A 19,053-nucleotide genomic window follows, 5' to 3' on the forward strand; every position below is an offset into this window, starting at 1 on the left:
CAATTAAACATGTCACTTAAAAGAAAAAGAAAATATGGCAATTGTAATTGAAAACTGTATTGTGAATATTACAGTTCAGCATTTTTTATATATTTGTCATTTTTGTGGTTACCATAAAGAAACCGGATAAGTGACTTTTCTGTAGGTGGATGATAGGCACACTACTGTGTGCTTTGTTTGCCCGTGTGCTGGTTGGTGGATGATTTCTGGCTGCTTTGATCAGCAATAATACAGATGGTCTTGTAAGACGTAACCTCTAGCACAGTAGGCAGTACAGGGAGGGCAATATAGCACAGTGATCTATTGTACATGGGAAATCAGCCCGAACCGCATGGCAGCAGAAGTGAAGTAGTTAAATGGATGTAGGAATTGTTTGTAAGGGCGGACAGGAGACATCCAAAAATACATTACTGTCCCATTAGGGGGGATATAGAGTAAAATAAATGATGGTATGTCTAACAGCATGCTCTAGAAGAACAGTTTCATCTACACCATGCTTCAATTCTGTATCCTCTCTCTCTGTGTTCTCTGACAGATATGCTTAACCCTTTCACAGTCAAGGGGTCGTATGCTGTGAACTACTGCCACCTCTGGCAGTGAAAGGGTTAAGACCCATGACAGATGGCAACAGTAACCTATGAGTAAAGCTGAACAATGGAACCAGCACAGGAAATCCCAGCTCCCTTGTCCTTGCGTACCCACCCAGTCTCCTAACAGTCCTCCTAAGGAAAGTACCCTTCACAACAGCCCTTCTGTCTTTGACACTGAGAAGAGCTGACTCCTTTTAAAGGGGACACAGTATCAAGAGGAGGAGATTGATAAAAGTGACAAACTGACCTTCAGGGCTATCTCCTTGGAACGGTCACTACGAGCTCTGGCCAAGGATTCAATCCGAGACATATTCTTGAGGGTTTGGGAAGAACCACAATGCTTGGTGCCCCCTCCAGTTTTCAAATCCAATAGGGGTTGCAAACTAGATCTTGCTCTGAGGACAGCTCCACTCGCACACACTGCTGGCAGACTGCTCATTCACAGGAAGTCAGAGCCTCTGAGCTGCTCCTATTATTCAAATCCACCCCCAGGCTTTAAAACCTCACTCATCCCACGACCAGCAGAGGGGGTGGGGGACCAAGTCTGACTACTCTGCCAAACTCCTTCCACTCTCTCCACATCCCAGCTGCCAGGCACAGTTCCTACTGTGTTCATTTCGGACCCCTTCTTTATCCTTGAACATCAGATATAAAACAGACCCGTCTATCTTATAGATATGCCCAGTACATAGATTTCCTTGTTCTTTATGTTAGAGCTGCATGATCACATAGACCAGACATACCTGACCCTCTAAGATAAACACCTTATCCCCCCACCCAGATCCTTGCGATTAGACCCACTTGTTTCCCTAAAATAAAAAAACTTGCTTGTTCAGATTATATGATTTTGACAGATCTGCACCTCTTGCTCCCCAGCACATATGAATTTGTCTCCCAACCCCCCCCCCCCCCCATTTTTTTTTAGTAGGAAAGAAAGTGAAAAATATGCAGGAGAGAGAAAATTTTGACTAAATAGTTAACCAATAAGGAGAGTGAAGCAAAAACAAAAAACAAAACAACAACACACAACCCCTCCCCCCCCCCAAAAAAAAAAAACCCTATAAATATATGTTGAATTTAAAACATGGCAATTTAAAATGTATTTCAATTATTGTTTTTTTTATTCCAAAGTATGTTATGTTTTTATACTACAGGGGCTGTCACTGGACACCAATAATGTTGTTAGAATTGTTTTTACCAGCCAGTGACCAACTTGTACACAAACATGTAATTCCAGTTTTTTTTTTTTTTCTTTTCTTTCGAAATTGTTATGCATAAAAATGACTTTGATATGGTTTAACAGTTCTATTTCTTATCTATATGCAGTTTCATACTTTAGCACGTCTTTTGTTTATTGTAGGTGTTTACAAATGACAATACACAGTATGAACATATAAAACAAGTTCAATAATTATACTCAATAACGTGTATATAATAAATTAAATAACTGTGCTAGGCCATAAAGGGACAGTCTACTTCAGCATTGTTATTGTTTAAAAAGATAGATAATCCCTTTACTACCCATTCCCCAGTTTTGCATAACAAATATACACCTAGATTACGAGTTTTGCGTTAGAGGCTGTGCAGTGCTAACAAGCAGTTTTCACTCACCCGCTCACTTACCTACAGCGCTGGTATTACGAGTTTTCAGAAACCCAACGTTAAAAGACTAGAAGTGAGCGTTGAGCAAAATTTTGCTCATTACCGCACTCCAATACCAGCGCTGCTTAAGTCAGCGGTGAGCTGGTCATACGTGCTCGTGCACGATTTCCCCATAGAAATCAACGGGGAGAGCCAGCTGAAAAAAAGTCTAACACCTGCAAAAAAGCAGCGTAAAACTCCTTAACGCAGCCCCATTGATTCCTATTGGGAAATAAAATTTATGTCTACACCTAACATGAACCCCGAATCTAAACACCCCTAATCTTACACTTATTAACCCCTAATCTGCCGCCCCCGACATTGCCGACACCTACATTATATTATTAACCCCTAATCTGCCGCTCCGGACACTGCCGCCAGCTACATTATACTTATGAACCCCTAATCTGCTGCCCCCAACATTGCCGCCACCTACATTATATTTATTAACCCCTAATCTGCCACCCCCAATGTCACCGCTACCTACCTACACTTATTAACCCCTAATCTGCCGCCCCCAACGTCGCCGTCACTATAATAAACATATTAACCCCTAAACTGCCGCACTCCCGCCTCGCAAACATTAGTTAAATATTATTAACCCCTAATCTGCCGTCCCTAACATCGCCTCCACCTACCTACATTTATTAACCCCTAATCTGCCGCCCCCAACATCCCCACCACCATATTAAAGTTATTAACTTCTAAACCTAAGTCTAACCCTAAATCTAACACCCCCTAATTTAAATATAATTTAAATAAATCTAAATAAATATTCCTATCATTAAAGGGACAGTAAACACCAGAATTTTTGTTGTTTAAAAAGGTAGATAACCCCTTTATTACCCATTCCCCAATTTTTCATAACCAACACAGTTATATTGATATACTTTTTACCTCTGTGATTACCTTGTATCTAAGCCTCTGCAAACTGCCCCCTTATTTCAGTTCTTTTGAGAGACATGCATTTTTAGCCAATCAGTGCTTGCTCTTAGGAGCTTCACGTGCCAGAGCTCAATGTTATCTATATGAAACACATGAACTAACGCCCTCTAGTGGTGAAAAACTGTCAAAATGCTTTCCGATTAAAGGCAGTCTTCAAGGTCTAAGAAATTAGCACATGAACCTCCTAGATTTAGCTTTCAACTAAGAATACCAAGAGAACAAAGCAAAATTGGTAATAAAAGTAAATTGGAAAGTTGTTTAAAATTACATGCCCTATTTAAATCATGAAAGATTTTGTGTGACTTTACTGTCCCTTTAACTAAATTATTCCTATTTAAAACTAAATACTTATCTATAAAATAAACCCTAAGATAGCTACAATATAACTAATAGTTACATTGTAGCTAGCTTAGGATTTATTTTTATTTTACAGGCAAGTTTGTATTTATTTTAACTAGGTAGAATAGTTATTAAATAGTTATTAACTATTTAATAACTACCTAGCTAAAATAAATACAAATTTACCTGTAAAATAAAACCTAACCTAAGTTACACTAACACCTAACACTACACTAACCAGCGCTATGGAATTTGGCGGCGCTATACAAATAAATGATAATAATAATACACTATAATTAAATAAATGAACTAAATTAAATAAAATTAGCTAAAGTACAAAAACCCCCACTAAATTACAGAAAATAATAAACAAAATACAGAAATTTAAACTAATTACACCTAATCTAATAGCACTATTAAAATAAAAAATGCCCCCCCAAAAATAAAAAAAAAACCCTAGCCTAAACTACCAATAGCCCTTAAAAGGGCCTTTTGCGGGGCATTGCCCCAAAGTAATCAGCTCTTTTACCTGTAAAAAAAAAATACAAACAACCCCCCCAACAGTAAAACCCACCACCCACACAACCAACCCCCCAAATAAAATACTAGCTAAAAAAACCTAAGCTCCCCATTGCCCTGAAAAGGGCATTTGGATGGGCATTGCCCTTAAAAGGGCAGTTAGCTCTTTTGCCGCTCAAACCCTAATCTAAAAAATAAAACCCACCCAATACACCTTTAAAAAAACCTAACACTAATCCCCTGAAGATCGACTTACCGGGAGACGTCTTCATCCAAGCCGGGCGAAGTGGTCCTCCAGACAAGCAGAAGTCTTCATCCAAGCCGGGCAGAAGTGGTCCTCCAGACGGGCAGAAGTCTTCATCCAGACGGCATCTTCTATCTTCATCCTTCCGGCGCGGAGCGGGTCCATCTTCAAGACATCCGACGAGGAGCATCCTCTTCATCCGATGACTAAAACAGAATGAAGGTACCTTTAAGTGACGTCATCCAAGATGGCGTCCCTTAGATTCCGATTGGCTGATAGAAATCTATCAGCCAATCAGAATTAAGGTAGAAAAAATCCTATTGGCTGATGCAATCAGCCAATAGGATTGAAGTTCAATCCTATTGGCTGATCCAATCAGCCAATAGGATTGAGCTAGCATTCTATTGGCTGATTGGAACAGCCAATAGAATGCAAGCTCAATCCTATTGGCTCATTGCATCAGCCAATAGGATTTTTTCTACCTTAATTCCAATTGGCTGATAGAATTCTATCAGCCAATCGGAATCTAAGGGACGCCATCTTGGATGACGTCACTTAAAGGTACCTTCATTCTGTTTTCGTCGTCGGATGAAGAGGATGCTCCGCGTCGGATGTCTTGAAGATAGACCCGCTCCGCGCCAGAAGGATGAAGATAGAAGATGCCGTCTGGATGAAGACTTCTGCCCGTCTGGAGGACCACTTCTGCCCGGCTTGGATGAAGACTTCTGCCCATCTGGAGGACCACTTCGCCCGGCTTGGATGAAGATGTCTCCCGGTAAGTCGATCTTCAGGGGGTTAGTGCTATTTTTTTTTAAGGGTGTATTGGGTGGGTTTTATTATTTAGATTAGGGTTTGGGCGGCAAAAGAGCTAACTGCCCTTTTAAGGGCAATGCCCATCCAAATGCTTTTTTCAGGGCAATGGGGAGCTTTTAGTATTTTTTAGCTAGTATTTTATTTGGGGGGTTGGTTGTGTGGATGGTGGGTTTTACTGTTGGGGGTTGTTTGTATTTTTTTTTTACAGGTAAAAGAGCTGATTACTTTGGGGCAATGCCCGCAAAAGGCCCTTTTAAGGGCTATTGGTAGTTTTAGTTTAGGCTAGGTTTTTTTTTCTATTTTGGGGGGGGCTGTTTTATTTTAATAGGGCTATTAGATTAGGTCTAATTAGTTTAAATTTCTGTAATTTGTTTATTATTTTCTGTAATTTAGTGGGGTTTTTTTTGTACAATTTAGGTAATTGTAATTAATTTAGTTAATTTATTTAATTATAGTGTAGTGTTAGGTGTTAATGTAACTTAGGTTAGGTTTTATTTTACAGGTAAATTTGTATTCATTTTAGCTAGGTAGTTATTAAATAGTTAATAACTATTTAATAACTATTCTACCTAGTTAAAATAAATACAAACTTGCCTGTAAAATTAAAATAAATTTTAAACTAGCTACAATGTAACTATTAGTTATATTGTAGCTAGCTTAGGGTTTATTTTATAGGTAAGTATTTAGTTTTAAATAGGTATAATTTAGTTAATGATAGGAATATTTATTTAGATTTATTTAAATTATATTTAAGTTAGGGGGTGTTAGGTTTAGGGTTAGACTTAGGTTTAGGGGTTAATAACTTTAATATAGTGACGGCGACGTTGGGGGCAGCAGATTAGGGGTCAATAAATGTAGGTAGGTGGCGGCGATGTTAGGGACGGCAGATTAGGGGTTAATACTATTTAACTAATGTTTGCGAAGCGGGAGTGCGGCAGTTTAGCAGTTAATATGTTTATTATAGTGTTGGCGACGTTGGGGGCTGCAGATTAGGGGTTAATAAGTGTAGGTAGGTGGCGGCGACAGATTAGGGGTTAATAAATATAATGTAGGTGTCGGCGATGTTGGGGGCAGCAGATTAGGGGTTAATAAATATAATGTAGGTGGCGGCGGTGTCCGGAGTGGCATATTAGGGGTTAAAATGTTTATTTTAGTGTTTGTGATGCAGGAGGGCCTCAGTTTAGGGGTTAATAGGTAGTTTATGGGTGTTAGTGTACTTTTTAGCACTTTAGTTATGAGTTTTATGTTACGGCGCTGTACCATAAAACTCTTAATTACTGACTTTTAAATGCGTTAGGACTCTTGACAGGATAGGGTGCACCGCTCACTTTTTGGCCTCCAAGGACAGACTCGTAATACCGGCGCTATGGAAGTTCCATAGAAAAAAGACTTTACAAAGTTTACGTAAGTCGTTTTGCGGTAAGGCCAAAGAAGTGTGCGGTGACCCTAAACCAGCAAGACTCGTAATAGCAGCGGGCGTAAAAAAGCAGCGTTAGGACCTCTTAACGCTGCTTTTTTACCTTAACACACAAATCGTAATCTAGCCGATAGTTATATTATTACACTTTTTACCTCTGTGATTACCTTGTATCTAAGCCTCTGCACACTGCATCCTTATCTCAGTTCTTTTGACAGACTTGCTTTGCAGCCAATCAGTGCAGACTCTTAAATAAGTCCACGGGAGTGAGCACACTGTTATCTATATAGTGCACATGAACTAGCAATGTCTGTCAAAAACGGTCAAAATGCACTGAGATAAGAGGCAGTTCCACGGCTTAGAAATTAGCATATGAGCCTACCTAGGTTTAGCTTTCCACAAAGAATACTGAGAGCAAAGCAAACTTAATGATACAAGTGAATTAGAAAGTTGTTTAAAATTGCATGCCCATTTGGAATCATGGAAATTTGACTAGACTGTTCCTTTAAAGTTATAGGAGGACACATTTATTAAATATAAACTCTGAATAATGCAATTGCTATACTACAATTCAGAAGTAGAAAATATATAGTGCAAACTTTTTTTAGAGTAGTTTATTTTTCAACACAACACCTACAATGTAAACAAAATTGTTCCTCCCCCACCTTAGGCTCTCCGAGCAAGTGTTGTGTATAAAATGCTGGTGCACAGTGCATACTTAAATACACTTTTGAAACAGCTATAGCTTTTATTAGAAGCATTTTTGCTAATACATGTATATTACAAAAATGCTTCTATACAAAACTGAAATGCATCCATGTGATTCCAATTTTGGATGGAATGTCCCTTTAAGGACATGACCAGTGAGCCAATCACCAGCTATTTTGCAATGGCACAGGTTGATCTGCTTTAGTTAAAGCTGCTACCCAGCCGTTATTTCCCCAGCCTGGTTGGTATTTTTAAGCTTCAGACCAATGCAAAAAATAGAGAGCAAATAAATACCTTGTTATGGTGAAACATTTTCTAAGTGCATTGGGATCTAGTCTGATGCCCTCTTAATCATCTCCCTTCCTCAGCTCTGTTTTTAACCAAAACACTTGACACCTCATTGTTGACTCTTTCTCTCTCTCTCTCTCCATTCCTACTTTTTCATGTGGTATTTATCAATGCAGGTAAACTTCCTAATACATGGGGGCAGCAGATCAATATTTAGAGGCCTTAAAGGGCCATATTAATTATTACTGGTCTGAGTGGAACATGCCACTGATCCAATCAGCAGCGCTAGTTACAAATCTGAATCGTGCAACTAGCACTGGTGATTGGATCAGAGGAGGTTTCTGTTCGGGACCAGCAGTGCTCTGTGGGTCCAAAGTGGCACTTCTACTATGTGTTTAACACATTTACATGTGTTAAACACACAATAGTCTAAGGCCAATGGTCTTGAAATTATATGCTTTAACAGATTAGCGCATGTCATTGTTGGAATATTATGGTTGTTTAAGGGCCGCATATAAATTTATGGCTATTAAACAAACAAATATGTTTCCCAAAAATGTCCAATTGCACAGAGCTAAATGTAGGTAAGGGAGCAAGGTACCTTCTGTGTGCTGTCCTTTTCTCCATAGGGCTTTTTTTAAATGTGGTTTTCACCTCAAAGCACACATTTTAGTTCTGTTTTTTTTCCTATGGCCACATTTTCCCCAGGGGCTGTGAGCCAGTGTAGAGGGCCTCATATAACCCTCAGGACACCAGTTCACCATCCCTGATATAAATCACAATTACATTCAACTCACAGTAATGTTGCCGGGAAGCATTGTGCCCACAAGAGCGTGCTTCCATAGGCTCCTATTGGAGCCTCGTTTTCATGAGAACCTGGTACAGCGGAGGTAAGTAGTGCAGCTATGGCAGCAAAGTGTAAATATATATGATTATATATATATATATATATATTTATGTGTATATACACATATTAACACATAAATATATACACAGGCATCCCAACTCTCCCTGAAGTTCAGGGAGTCTCCCTGATTCTAATAGTGACTCCCTGATGCCAGCAAATGGAATGCAATCTCCATGAAACTCCAAGTACTATGATCCAATGTGGCCCAAATACGGAAAAGTGTTTCTTTAAGGAATGCCTTTAGTTGCTGGGACGTTATAGAACCCTCAAAGCATCAGTAACCAAAAAGCCCCCACTGATTTTAATAAAATAAAACACAAATACTACCTTATTTACTGCACGTAATTAAACTTCGTATTCTAAAATATTTAAGCATTCAACAAGCGTACGATCACTGGAAAATAGGTTTGTTGTATGTGGTTGTGCAATAAAGCTACTTTTTTTTAAATGTGACTTTAGTGGGAAGCTACTTTAATGATGTCTCTATCTTACTTAGGGTTTCAAGGTGTCCAATATAAAGATGAAGACATCGTCCCAGGGGGCAGGGGCGGGCCAGACAGACTCCAGACCAGAGGCGCCGCCGCCAGTTATGAGGGGGGAGCGGGGATATGACGTATGTCATTGTCATATATCCGCCCTCTGGTCTAGTCGAGCAGCCAGTGCCTGCCTAATACACACGTGCCGTGGACGTGGGTGGGGAGCGCCTGCACTGGACAGTTAGATTCACTGGACCCGAGGAGGAGAGTGTATATCACTAGCTGCTGGTTACCGGTAAGCTTCTGGACCAAAACCCAAAATACTTATGGCTTATCTATCAAGCTTCGAACGGAGCTTGACGGCCCGTGTTTCTGGCGAGTCTTCAGACTCGCCAGAAACACAAGTTATGGAGCAGCGGTCACAAAGACCGCTGCTCCATAACCCTGTCCGCCTGCTCTGAGCAGGCGGACAGGAATCGCCGGAATTCAACCCGATCGAGTACGATCGGGTTGATTGACAACCCCTACTGGCGGCCCATTGGCCGCGAGTCTGCAGGGGGCGGCGTTGCACCAGCAGCTCTTGTGAGCTGCTGGTGCAATGCTGAATACAGAGAGCGTATTGCTCTCCGCATTCAGCGATATCTTGCGGAACCTGATCCGCACTGTCGGATCAGGTCCGCAAGACATTTGATAAATAGGCCCCTTAATCTTTTATTTAAATTGGTTCTCCATTCTATTTGGCATTTTTGAGATCATCATTAAAGGTAAGGAACAATGTCTACCCTAGTCATCAAACTAGGGTTTAAATTGCCCTGCATGAATCATCAACCAGCTGTACACAAGCACGGATATAGTAAAACCAGACTAGATCTGATAGCAACCGAAGCATCTTATATATATAAATTTAACCTGCTATTGATTTTTTCTGTGAAAATATGCCACCGCTAAATGTGTATTTCTACGCAGCATATAAATGTGCCATTTATTTTAGCATGGGGACTGGGCATCATAAATAGCTGCTGACAAAAAGAAAAACGTTATTTAAAAGAGGAAAACAGGGACAAAGTCAGCAAATTTATCCTCAGGTTGTATTTTTTATTTAAAAGCTCATATATTCCATTTGAATAAGAAACATCATATGAGACTTACCCTATCCAAAATAATTGTCCAACCAAGATAAGCTGCAGAATCCAAACACTCTAGGTAAAGAGAGATTGTACTCAACTTTTTCTTTTTTTCTTTGATTAGTCAGTTTTTAATTTTTGTCTTTTTAAAAACTCATGTTCCTGTCCTGAATAAATTTGTTTTCTTGTCATACTTGCAGAAGTATGGCGTCCTTCCCAAAATATAGCAGAGGTATAGCAGAGGTAATACTGCAGTATTCATTTAAATTTATATTTATTTAGCGGTTACTTAAAAAAATCCAGGGGGTCCACTCTCACTCTCAACTACAACAACCAGAGTGCAGGTAACAAATTGTACAGTGAAAGTATAAGAAATAGAATACCACACTCACTGGATTTTTTCACAGGCAAAGAATTACCTTTATTCCAAATAGTAACGTTTCGGGGATCTGACCCCTTCATCAGACCCCTGATGAAGGGGTGAAGCCTCTAAAATATTATTTTTTGGAATAAAGGTTATTCTTTGCGTGTGAAAAAATCCAGCAAATGGGGTAAATTTTTATCTATTTATGTACATGTAAACATATCTATCTAATCTATCTATTTCAATATCTACTGTGCGTTTATATGTGTGTGTGAATTTAAATATCTTGGCCCTCCCTGGTATTACTGAAGACCCCTCCCCTAAGGGGTGTGGACAGTACTGCCTTATATAGGTAAAATATTAAAATGTATGCCATACATTTATTTCTAAATGGACTCTAGTCATAACAACTGTCAGTGTGGTGAATATGAGGAGAATATGTTGGCGTGAAAGGCAATTTACAAAAAGATTGGAATTTTAAGTTGCCAGACAAAGTTTTTGTCAGGTCAAATGATAGATGGTTGTGTTGACTGTTATGTGAACAGACTCAGGGCCGGCTTATCAATGGGACCAACAGGGTCCCACGGACCCAGGTGGCACTTGACAGATTTACTCTTATCTCTCTAGCACACTGGTTTTAAAACCTGTCCTTAGGCTTCCTTAACAGGTCAGATTTTGAGGATATCTAAAATTAAGCACATGTGAAATAATCAGCTGATTAGTAAACATGATTATTTTACCTGTTCTCATCCAAGGTAATCCTTATTTTATTAACAAACCAACTGACTTATTTCACCCAGTCTAAGTGTGAGTGTAAGTGGCACTGTAATATTAATAATATTAATAAGTAATAATATTAAGTATTTAATGCAATGCTATGGATGGAGTAAGATAGCTAGAAGTGGGTGCGGGGGCGGGTTTGCGTGGGGGGATCTCGGACCCAGGCAGCACAATGTCTTGAGCCAGCCTGGCTAACACCCCACTCCCACCAACTTTACCCCCAAAATACTGCATAGTTCAGTTATTTTATTAAAAAAATAAAGACGCTGTTATCTTTATTTTTTAATAAAATACAGGACACTGTATTTTGGAGGCATTTGGGGCACATTTATAAAATTAACCAGAGATCTAATCTCTGGTTAACTTTATAAGCGCTAATTGCTACTGCGAGCTCACGGTAGCAAGAACCAGACATTTGTAATGGCTGGTTAATTATCGTGGGCCCACAAATGGGCAAATTTGTCGTCTGCGGGCGAGCGATAATTTAGAGCTCCACTTGTAATCTAGCCCATATTGTTTATATGGGGCATTGGTTCGGAGTTACTTACTCTCCAGTAGACCTAATTCACTACAGTGGTGTAGTTGTGCTGGTGAAAGTGTCTATGTATTAGCGATATTCTTACTGATACTTACGCCCGTGGTACTGCTACCACACAAACATGGCTTTATGTTGACATCATGAATTCATTTGTTTTGTAATAATTGGTTTTTTTTAATGTCAACCTTTTAGCAGGACTACCATTCTCAAGACCTTTAAACAAATAAATTCCTTATTGCACATGAGTTTATTTAGTGAATGGTGCACCGGCTGATTATTTGACAGCTGTGAGTAGATTTAAGGGGTCGTGGCGGTCACAGTGTGCGCATTGGTGCTTCTGGTAAAAAGGCGACACTGACTTCACAGGCCGCTGTGCACAGGTATTTAGATGGCTATCCAGGCAAGCAAATAAAAGTGGAGGCTTTTTTTACTGTTCAAAATTCCCTTAGGAGCACGCCAATTAGAATGTTGAAGGGCCAATCTCTAAAGGGATATTTTTACAGTCTCTGAAGGTCTTCACTTGCTGCACATATGCACAGTCAGTCAGTTAATCCATGCTCAAACATCCTCATTTTAAAGACCCCTCCTGCTCAGAGCAGATTGCAGAAGGGAGTAGCCTGTCTGCCCTGCTTTCTCACCTCCATTTTTAGTAAATTTTCCATCAAGGAGAGATTGAGACTGAGTATTATTATATGAAATAATATTTAAAAAAAAAAAAGGTTAACCGAGTGTGACTTGCCCCATTTATAACTGTGTATTAATAAACATTTTTCAATTATATGTGCAAGTCAGCTTCTGATACTGCTACAAAGAACAGGGATATCCTATAGAAGTATGGCCCTGAGCTTTCCACATAATGTACACAAGGGCAATGCAAAACTCAATAAAAATACCTTGGGCGCTATCCGATATACGGCGCAGGTTTCGGCGCAAGCGTGGAAACCTGCGCCGCCCGTAGTTTGACCTCACACATCGAGCTATCACATATACGGCGCCGACAGTTGCTAAAGTGCCGTAAGTTGGACAAACTAGCGATGTCCAGAAATAAGCGTAAGTACAAATTTCTGGAGTCGCCAGTGACTTACGGCACTTTAGCAACTGTCGCCGCCTAAAAAAAAGCTAACTAAAGTATAAAATCTCCCGTAACTGTCTAACACGCCTCCCAAAAATAGCCCGACACGTATACCCCTCTATCCGCAATCCCCCCTCTCACTCCTAACAATAAATGTATCAACCCCTAAACCGCCGCTCCCGGACCCCGCCGCCACCTATATTATATGTATTACCCCCTAATCTGACCCCCCTACACCGCCGCCACCTATATTAACTATATTACCCCCTAATCTAACCACCCTACACCGCCGCCACCTATATTAAATTTATTAACCCCTAATCTGATCCCCCTACACCGCCGCCACCTATATTAAATTTATTAACCCCTAATCTAATCCCCCTACACCGCCGCCACCTATATTAAATTTATTAACCCTTAATCTAATCCCCTACACCGCCGCCACCTATATTAAATATATTAACCACTAAACCTAAGTCTAACCCTAACACCCCCTAACTTTATTGTAGCTATTTTAGGGTTTATATTTATTTTACAGGTAACTTTGTATTTATTTTAACTAGGTACAATCAATAGCTATTAAATAGTTAATAACTATTTAATAGCTACCTAGTAAAAATAATTACCAAATTACCTGTAAAATAAATCCTAACCTAAGTTACCATTACACCTAACACTACACTATCAATAAATTAATTAAATAAACTACAATTATCTCAACTAAAATACAATTAAATACACTAAACTATATTACAAAAACAAAGAAACACCAAATTACAAAAAATAAAAAAAGATTACAAGAATTTTAAGCTAATTACACCTAATCTAAGCCCCTAATAAAATAAAAAGCCCCCCAAAATAATAAAATTTCCCTACCCTAAACTAAATTACAAAAGTAATCAGCTCTATTACCAGCCCTTAAAAGGGCCTTTTGCGGGGCATTGCCCCAAAGTAATCAGCTCTTTTACCTGTAAAAAAAATAACACCCCCCCCCACATTACAACCCACCACCCACACACCCCTACTCTAAAATGCACCCGATCCCCCCTTAAAAAACCTAAGTCTAACCCCCAAGTGGTCCTTACATGTCCTGAAGACCGGCGGAGAAGGTCCTGTTCCAGGCGGAGAAGTCTTCTTCCAGGAACTAGCCGGCACGGAGCGGAGGAGTTGAAGACTGATGACCGCGGAGCTGAAGACCGTCCACTCTGGAACTGAAGACCGGCGACGCTGGAACTGAAGACAGGAGCCATGGAGCGTGGAGGATCCTCTTCATACGATCTCCACCGTACACTGAATAGGAATTCAAGGCACGCAATTAAAAATGGCGTCCCTTGAATTCCTATTGGCTGATTTGAGCCTTCAAATTCAAATCAGCCAATCGGATGAGAGCTACTGTAATTCTATTGGCTGATTTGAATAGCCAATAGAATAAGAGCTACTGACATTCTATTGGCTGATTTGATTAGGTGTAATTAGCTTAAAATTCTTGTAATTTTTTTATTTTTTGTAATTTAGTGTTTGTTTTTTTGTAATATAGTTTAGTGTATTTAATTGTTAATTAGTGTATTTTAATTGTATTTTAGCTGAGATAATTGTAGTTTATTTAATTAATTTATTGATAGTGTAGTGTTAGGGGTAATGGTGTAATGGTAACTTAGGTTAGGATTTATTTTACAGGTAATTTGGTAATTATTTTAACTAGGTAGCTATTAAATAGTTATTAACCCTATATAAACCCTAAAATAACAACTACAATGTAATTTATTAATTATATTGAAGCTATCTTAGGGTTTATTTTATAGGTAAGTATTTAGTTTTAAATAGGAATAATTTAGTTAATAATATTAATATTATTTAGATTTATTTAAATCATAATTAAGTTAGGGGGTGTTAGAGTTAGACTTAGGTTTAGTGGTTAATATATTTAATATAGGTGGCGGCGGTGTAGGGGGATCATATTAGGGGTTAATATATTTAAAATAGGTGGCGGCGGTGTACGGGGATCATATTAGGGGTTAATATATTTAAAATAGGTGGCGGCGGTGTAGGGGGGATCATATTAGGGGTTAATATATTTAAAATAGGTGGTGGCGGCGGTGTAGGGGGGTCAGATTAGGGGGTAATAAATTTAATATAGGTGGCGGCAGTGTAGGGGGGTCAGATTAGGGGGTAATACATATAATGTAGGTGGCAGCGGGGCCCAGGAGCGGCGGTTTAGGGGTTAAACACTTTATTAGGGATTGCGGTTGACAGGTAGACATTGCGCATGCATTAGGTGTTAGGTTTTATTTTGCAGGTAGTTTAGGGAGTTACCGGCCTCCAATACTCAGCGTAAGGCTTACTACGCCTGCATTTTGTGGCGAGGTGAAAATGGAGTAAGATTTCTCCATTTTCGCCACGTAAGTCCTTATGCTGTATATTGGATACCAAACTGCGCGGGTTTGGTATATCACTCTATGGGCCAAAAAACTACGGCCGAAGGGTGAAATATATGAGCGTAACTTCTATGTTACGCCGTATATAGGATACCAAACCAGCGCAAAATTTGGCGTTGCCGGCTTTTGCGGGCGACGCTGCATATCGGATCGGGCCCCTTATCTCTAAACTTTTTGTGCCTAATCAAATGTTTTATGGTAAGGTTAGCTCTACCTAAGGAGAATGGATCCTTTTGTCAGGTTTTTTTTCCCCACATTATTGTAATGCCTTCCTCCTTTAAATTTTATTTTTACAACACCTTTGTTTCATTTTATGCATAAATATATTTTTTGAATTGTATCTGATTTACTAACATCCAGTCTGAAATTTCTTTATGCAAACACAATATTTTATTATGGCATAGGATAATCATTCCCAAAAATCAACCAAATTTACTCTGTTTTCTCTTTCATTAGAATTAAAAGCAGAATGTTAATGCTATTTTGTAGAAAGCAAATAATATTTTCTGTAAAATTAGTCTGAATAGTAATTTTATACTGTAAAGAACATTTTACATTTGTCATGATCATGTGACATATGATAGTGAGCAAAAATGATTTATTTTAATTTTGAAAGTGAAAGAAACAACCTTCACAATGAGTTATCTGTATCAAAGATTACCCACAACATTTTTTGATACATGAGAAACTGATTTTGACAGATAGTGGGATATGTTGACAAAGTTTGTAACTTAAATTTTCTTAACCTACTGTTTTTTCACTACATGATTTTATTCTTAAATAAATTCCTTTGTTACCCAGAATAAAGTTTACATACATTCTTATAAAAAATATTGGGAGAAGGAGTAGCCTAATCATCCTCTTGCAAAAAATCGGGCACGTGCATTCTATGGACTTCACAAAACATAGGGCTGGTTCTTCAGTTTTTTCTAAGGCTGCTTTTTCTTCCCAGTCTGGCCCTGTATTTAAAATATGATCTGTCCTTCTCCCTCTCTCTATAAATAAATAAAATAATATTGATCTATACACACACACACACAATTGCAGTGTATGTAGGGGAGTATATATAAATTTTTTTACCCAGATTCATGGATTTGCACCCATTCTGCTTTGTCCTTATCTGCCTGTGTCAAGGGATGCACTGCCAGTTTGGTGAGAGTGCAGCACCCAGTTTATTCTAGTGAGTGCTGCCCAGGATGTGCTCCTAATTCAGTATGTGAGTGCAGTCTATTTCCACTGGGGAGATTGAATTATTATAACCACTAGTACTAAATACCTAATTTCTCTAAATACAACATTATATAATCTGGGGAATGGCGCCAATTAAAAAACTAAATCAATGGATAACCAAATTGTGGCACCTGGGCCTTATGCTTGGCACCTCTGTTTCCCATATGCATACATAAATAAACATATATAGGGGCTGATTTATCAAGGGCCAAATGGCCCCTGATGCCCCTGTTTCTGCACGAGCCTTCAGCCTCATCGGAAAAAGCAGTTATGAAGCAGCGGTCTTAAGACCGCTGCTCCTTCCTTAACTGGTCCGCCGCCTCTGAGGCTGCGGAGATCAATCCGCCCAATCCTATACGATCTGGCTGATTGACACCCCCTGATTGGCTGCAAATCTGCAGGGGGCAGCATTGTGCAAGCAGTTCACTAGAACTGCTTGTGCAATGTTAAATGCCGACAGCGTAAGCTGTCGGCATTCAGCGATGTCTGGCGGACATGATACGCTACAGCATATCATGTCCGCCAGACATTGATAAATCAGCCCCATAATGTGTGAAAACCCCAAATCCTCTTAATAGATATTTTCCATTTATTGTGTATCCTGTACATCCTTCTTACAAACAGTACTCACACAATGAGTGTGTCTGGTACTCACGCATATGACAGATGGATTAAAAAAACACAACAGGTACAAAGCCCTTGAGAGAAATTCAACCTAAAATTATTCTTCAGAACCTTGTTTCCCTGCTGTAAAAACAGTTGGAAATGCCAAATTATCTGAAAAAAACATCCAGAGTAAATAATCTCCTAAACAGAACCCCATATTCACTAACAATGCAATGGTGTTTTCATTCTTCACTTCCTTTGTTATTCTAAGAGGTTTTTTTATCTCTCAAGTGAATAAGCTCCAAGGGATGGAGAAACTACAGAAGTTCCTGTATTACCAAAATTTGGAAAATATGAATAATATGAGCCTAACCAAAAATGTAATTTAAATAACAATAGAGAAATATAAAGTACATGATTATATAATGAAAAAATAAACAAATGCATGTACCCCAAAAAAACTGTAGTTAAAACTGGAACTATAAAAGTGGGAAAGACTTCAAAATGTCAAATTTACAATATTTAATATGAATGCAGCAAAGCATTTGTCAGTTGATTGATTCCTCTGTCAACCAAGGATCCAAGCTTTTGTTCTAGGTTATTCTTAAAGTGAATGTAAATTTTAATAAATAAGTGCCCAGTTTTTAAAAATACTATTAAAAACAGGGGCAGTTTCATTCATTAGACTTTACATTGAAGTCTTTATAAAAACCAGACTGGCGATCCTCCGCCTGCAGCTCCTGCTGTACTTAGCATATCAATGACGAATCCGGCTTCCTCAAATCTTCCTCCAATCTCCCGAGCTGGACGCCTTGGGGTTCACGCAACGATTGGAGGAAGCCGGATTCGTCATCGATATGCTAAGTACAGCAGGAGCTGCAGGCGGAGGATCGCCGGTCTGGTTTTCCTATAAAAAAATGTTAAGTATTTAAAAAAAAAAAATGCTTCAATGTAAAGTTTAATGAATGAAAGTGCTCTTGTTTTTAATAGTATTTTTTAAAAACCGGGCACTTTATTCATGCAAATTTACATTCACTTTAACCCTATTTATTAAAAAATATTTTTTTTGTGCAGCTGCTGGCTTGTAGCAGAGGGACATGAAACACAATTTTTTTATTTTATAATTTTATATAGAGAAAGCAATTTTAAACAATCTTCCAGTTTGCTTCTATTAACTAATTTGTTTAGTTGTTCGTTTGGTATACTTTGTTGAAAAGCATATCTAGGTAGGCTCAGGAGCACTAATGGGAGCTAGCTGCTGATTTGTGGTTGGACATATATGCTTCTTGTAATTGGCTCACGAGATGTGTTCAGCTAGCATCCAGTAGTGCATTGCTGCTTCTTCAACAAAGTATAGAAAGAGAATGAAGCTAATTTAATAATAGAAGTCAATAGGAAAGTTGTTAATGTAAGGCCATGTTGGGTTTCATGTCACTTTTAGGCTTCTGTCCAGCTGCTCCTCTTCTGCCCTGAAGACATTCCAATAAGAAATATCTGATGTCATTGACCTGCATTTTCAACATGTAGAGGAGTAAGGTCTTTCTTTGTACATTAAACAAGGTCAGTAAAATGTGACAAGCTCCACGAGCTCACAAAGTTCAAAGGGCACCTGACTCTCCTGCCTCATTATTTTGTTCTATTTTCAAGATAGCTGTTTTAGACTCTCCTGCTGCAACAAAGAATACAGAAGCACTCTAGGCGCCTCCATTTGTTCTGAGGAAAACCGCTATTGAGGCAATATGAAATTCTGATGTCACTGTGACAGACCAAATGCATGTCCTGACTCCTGACCAGGATGCTGACATTGAGGGAAAATGGAAGCACTCAGCATTTGCTGAGATTGCTGTAGAGGGGGGCATGACTGCTATATACAACAAATTCAAGACTGAAGAGACAAAAAAGACCTTTTTTTGCAACTAAATTATAAAATGACTAGTCCTAAAGCCTGTGTACATGGGCCATTTTTTGCAGTACAGCGGTTCCACCCCTTGCTCTCTCTCTATCCCCCCTCTCTTTT

General features: G+C 39.0%; 1 protein-coding gene across 4 annotated transcripts in view; it reads right to left on the reverse strand.

Annotated features, from left to right (window-relative positions):
- The window catches only part of ARHGEF2 (Rho/Rac guanine nucleotide exchange factor 2), a 918,648-nt gene that overhangs the window by 184,298 nt on the left and 715,297 nt on the right, over positions 1–19,053 (reverse strand). The window contains exon 1 of one of the 4 annotated variants that reach the window (XM_053704555.1): positions 838–1,039. The exons of the other annotated variants lie outside the window; for them this stretch is intronic. Within the exon in view, the coding sequence (XP_053560530.1) occupies positions 838–1,029 (192 nt within the window). The 5' untranslated portion in view covers positions 1,030–1,039. Of the gene's footprint in view, positions 1–837; positions 1,040–19,053 lie in introns of those variants that run through there. 4 annotated transcript variants of the gene reach the window in all.

Source organism: Bombina bombina, chromosome 1 (genome assembly GCF_027579735.1).
Source record: "Bombina bombina isolate aBomBom1 chromosome 1, aBomBom1.pri, whole genome shotgun sequence".
Classification (NCBI taxonomy): domain Eukaryota; kingdom Metazoa; phylum Chordata; class Amphibia; order Anura; family Bombinatoridae; genus Bombina; species Bombina bombina.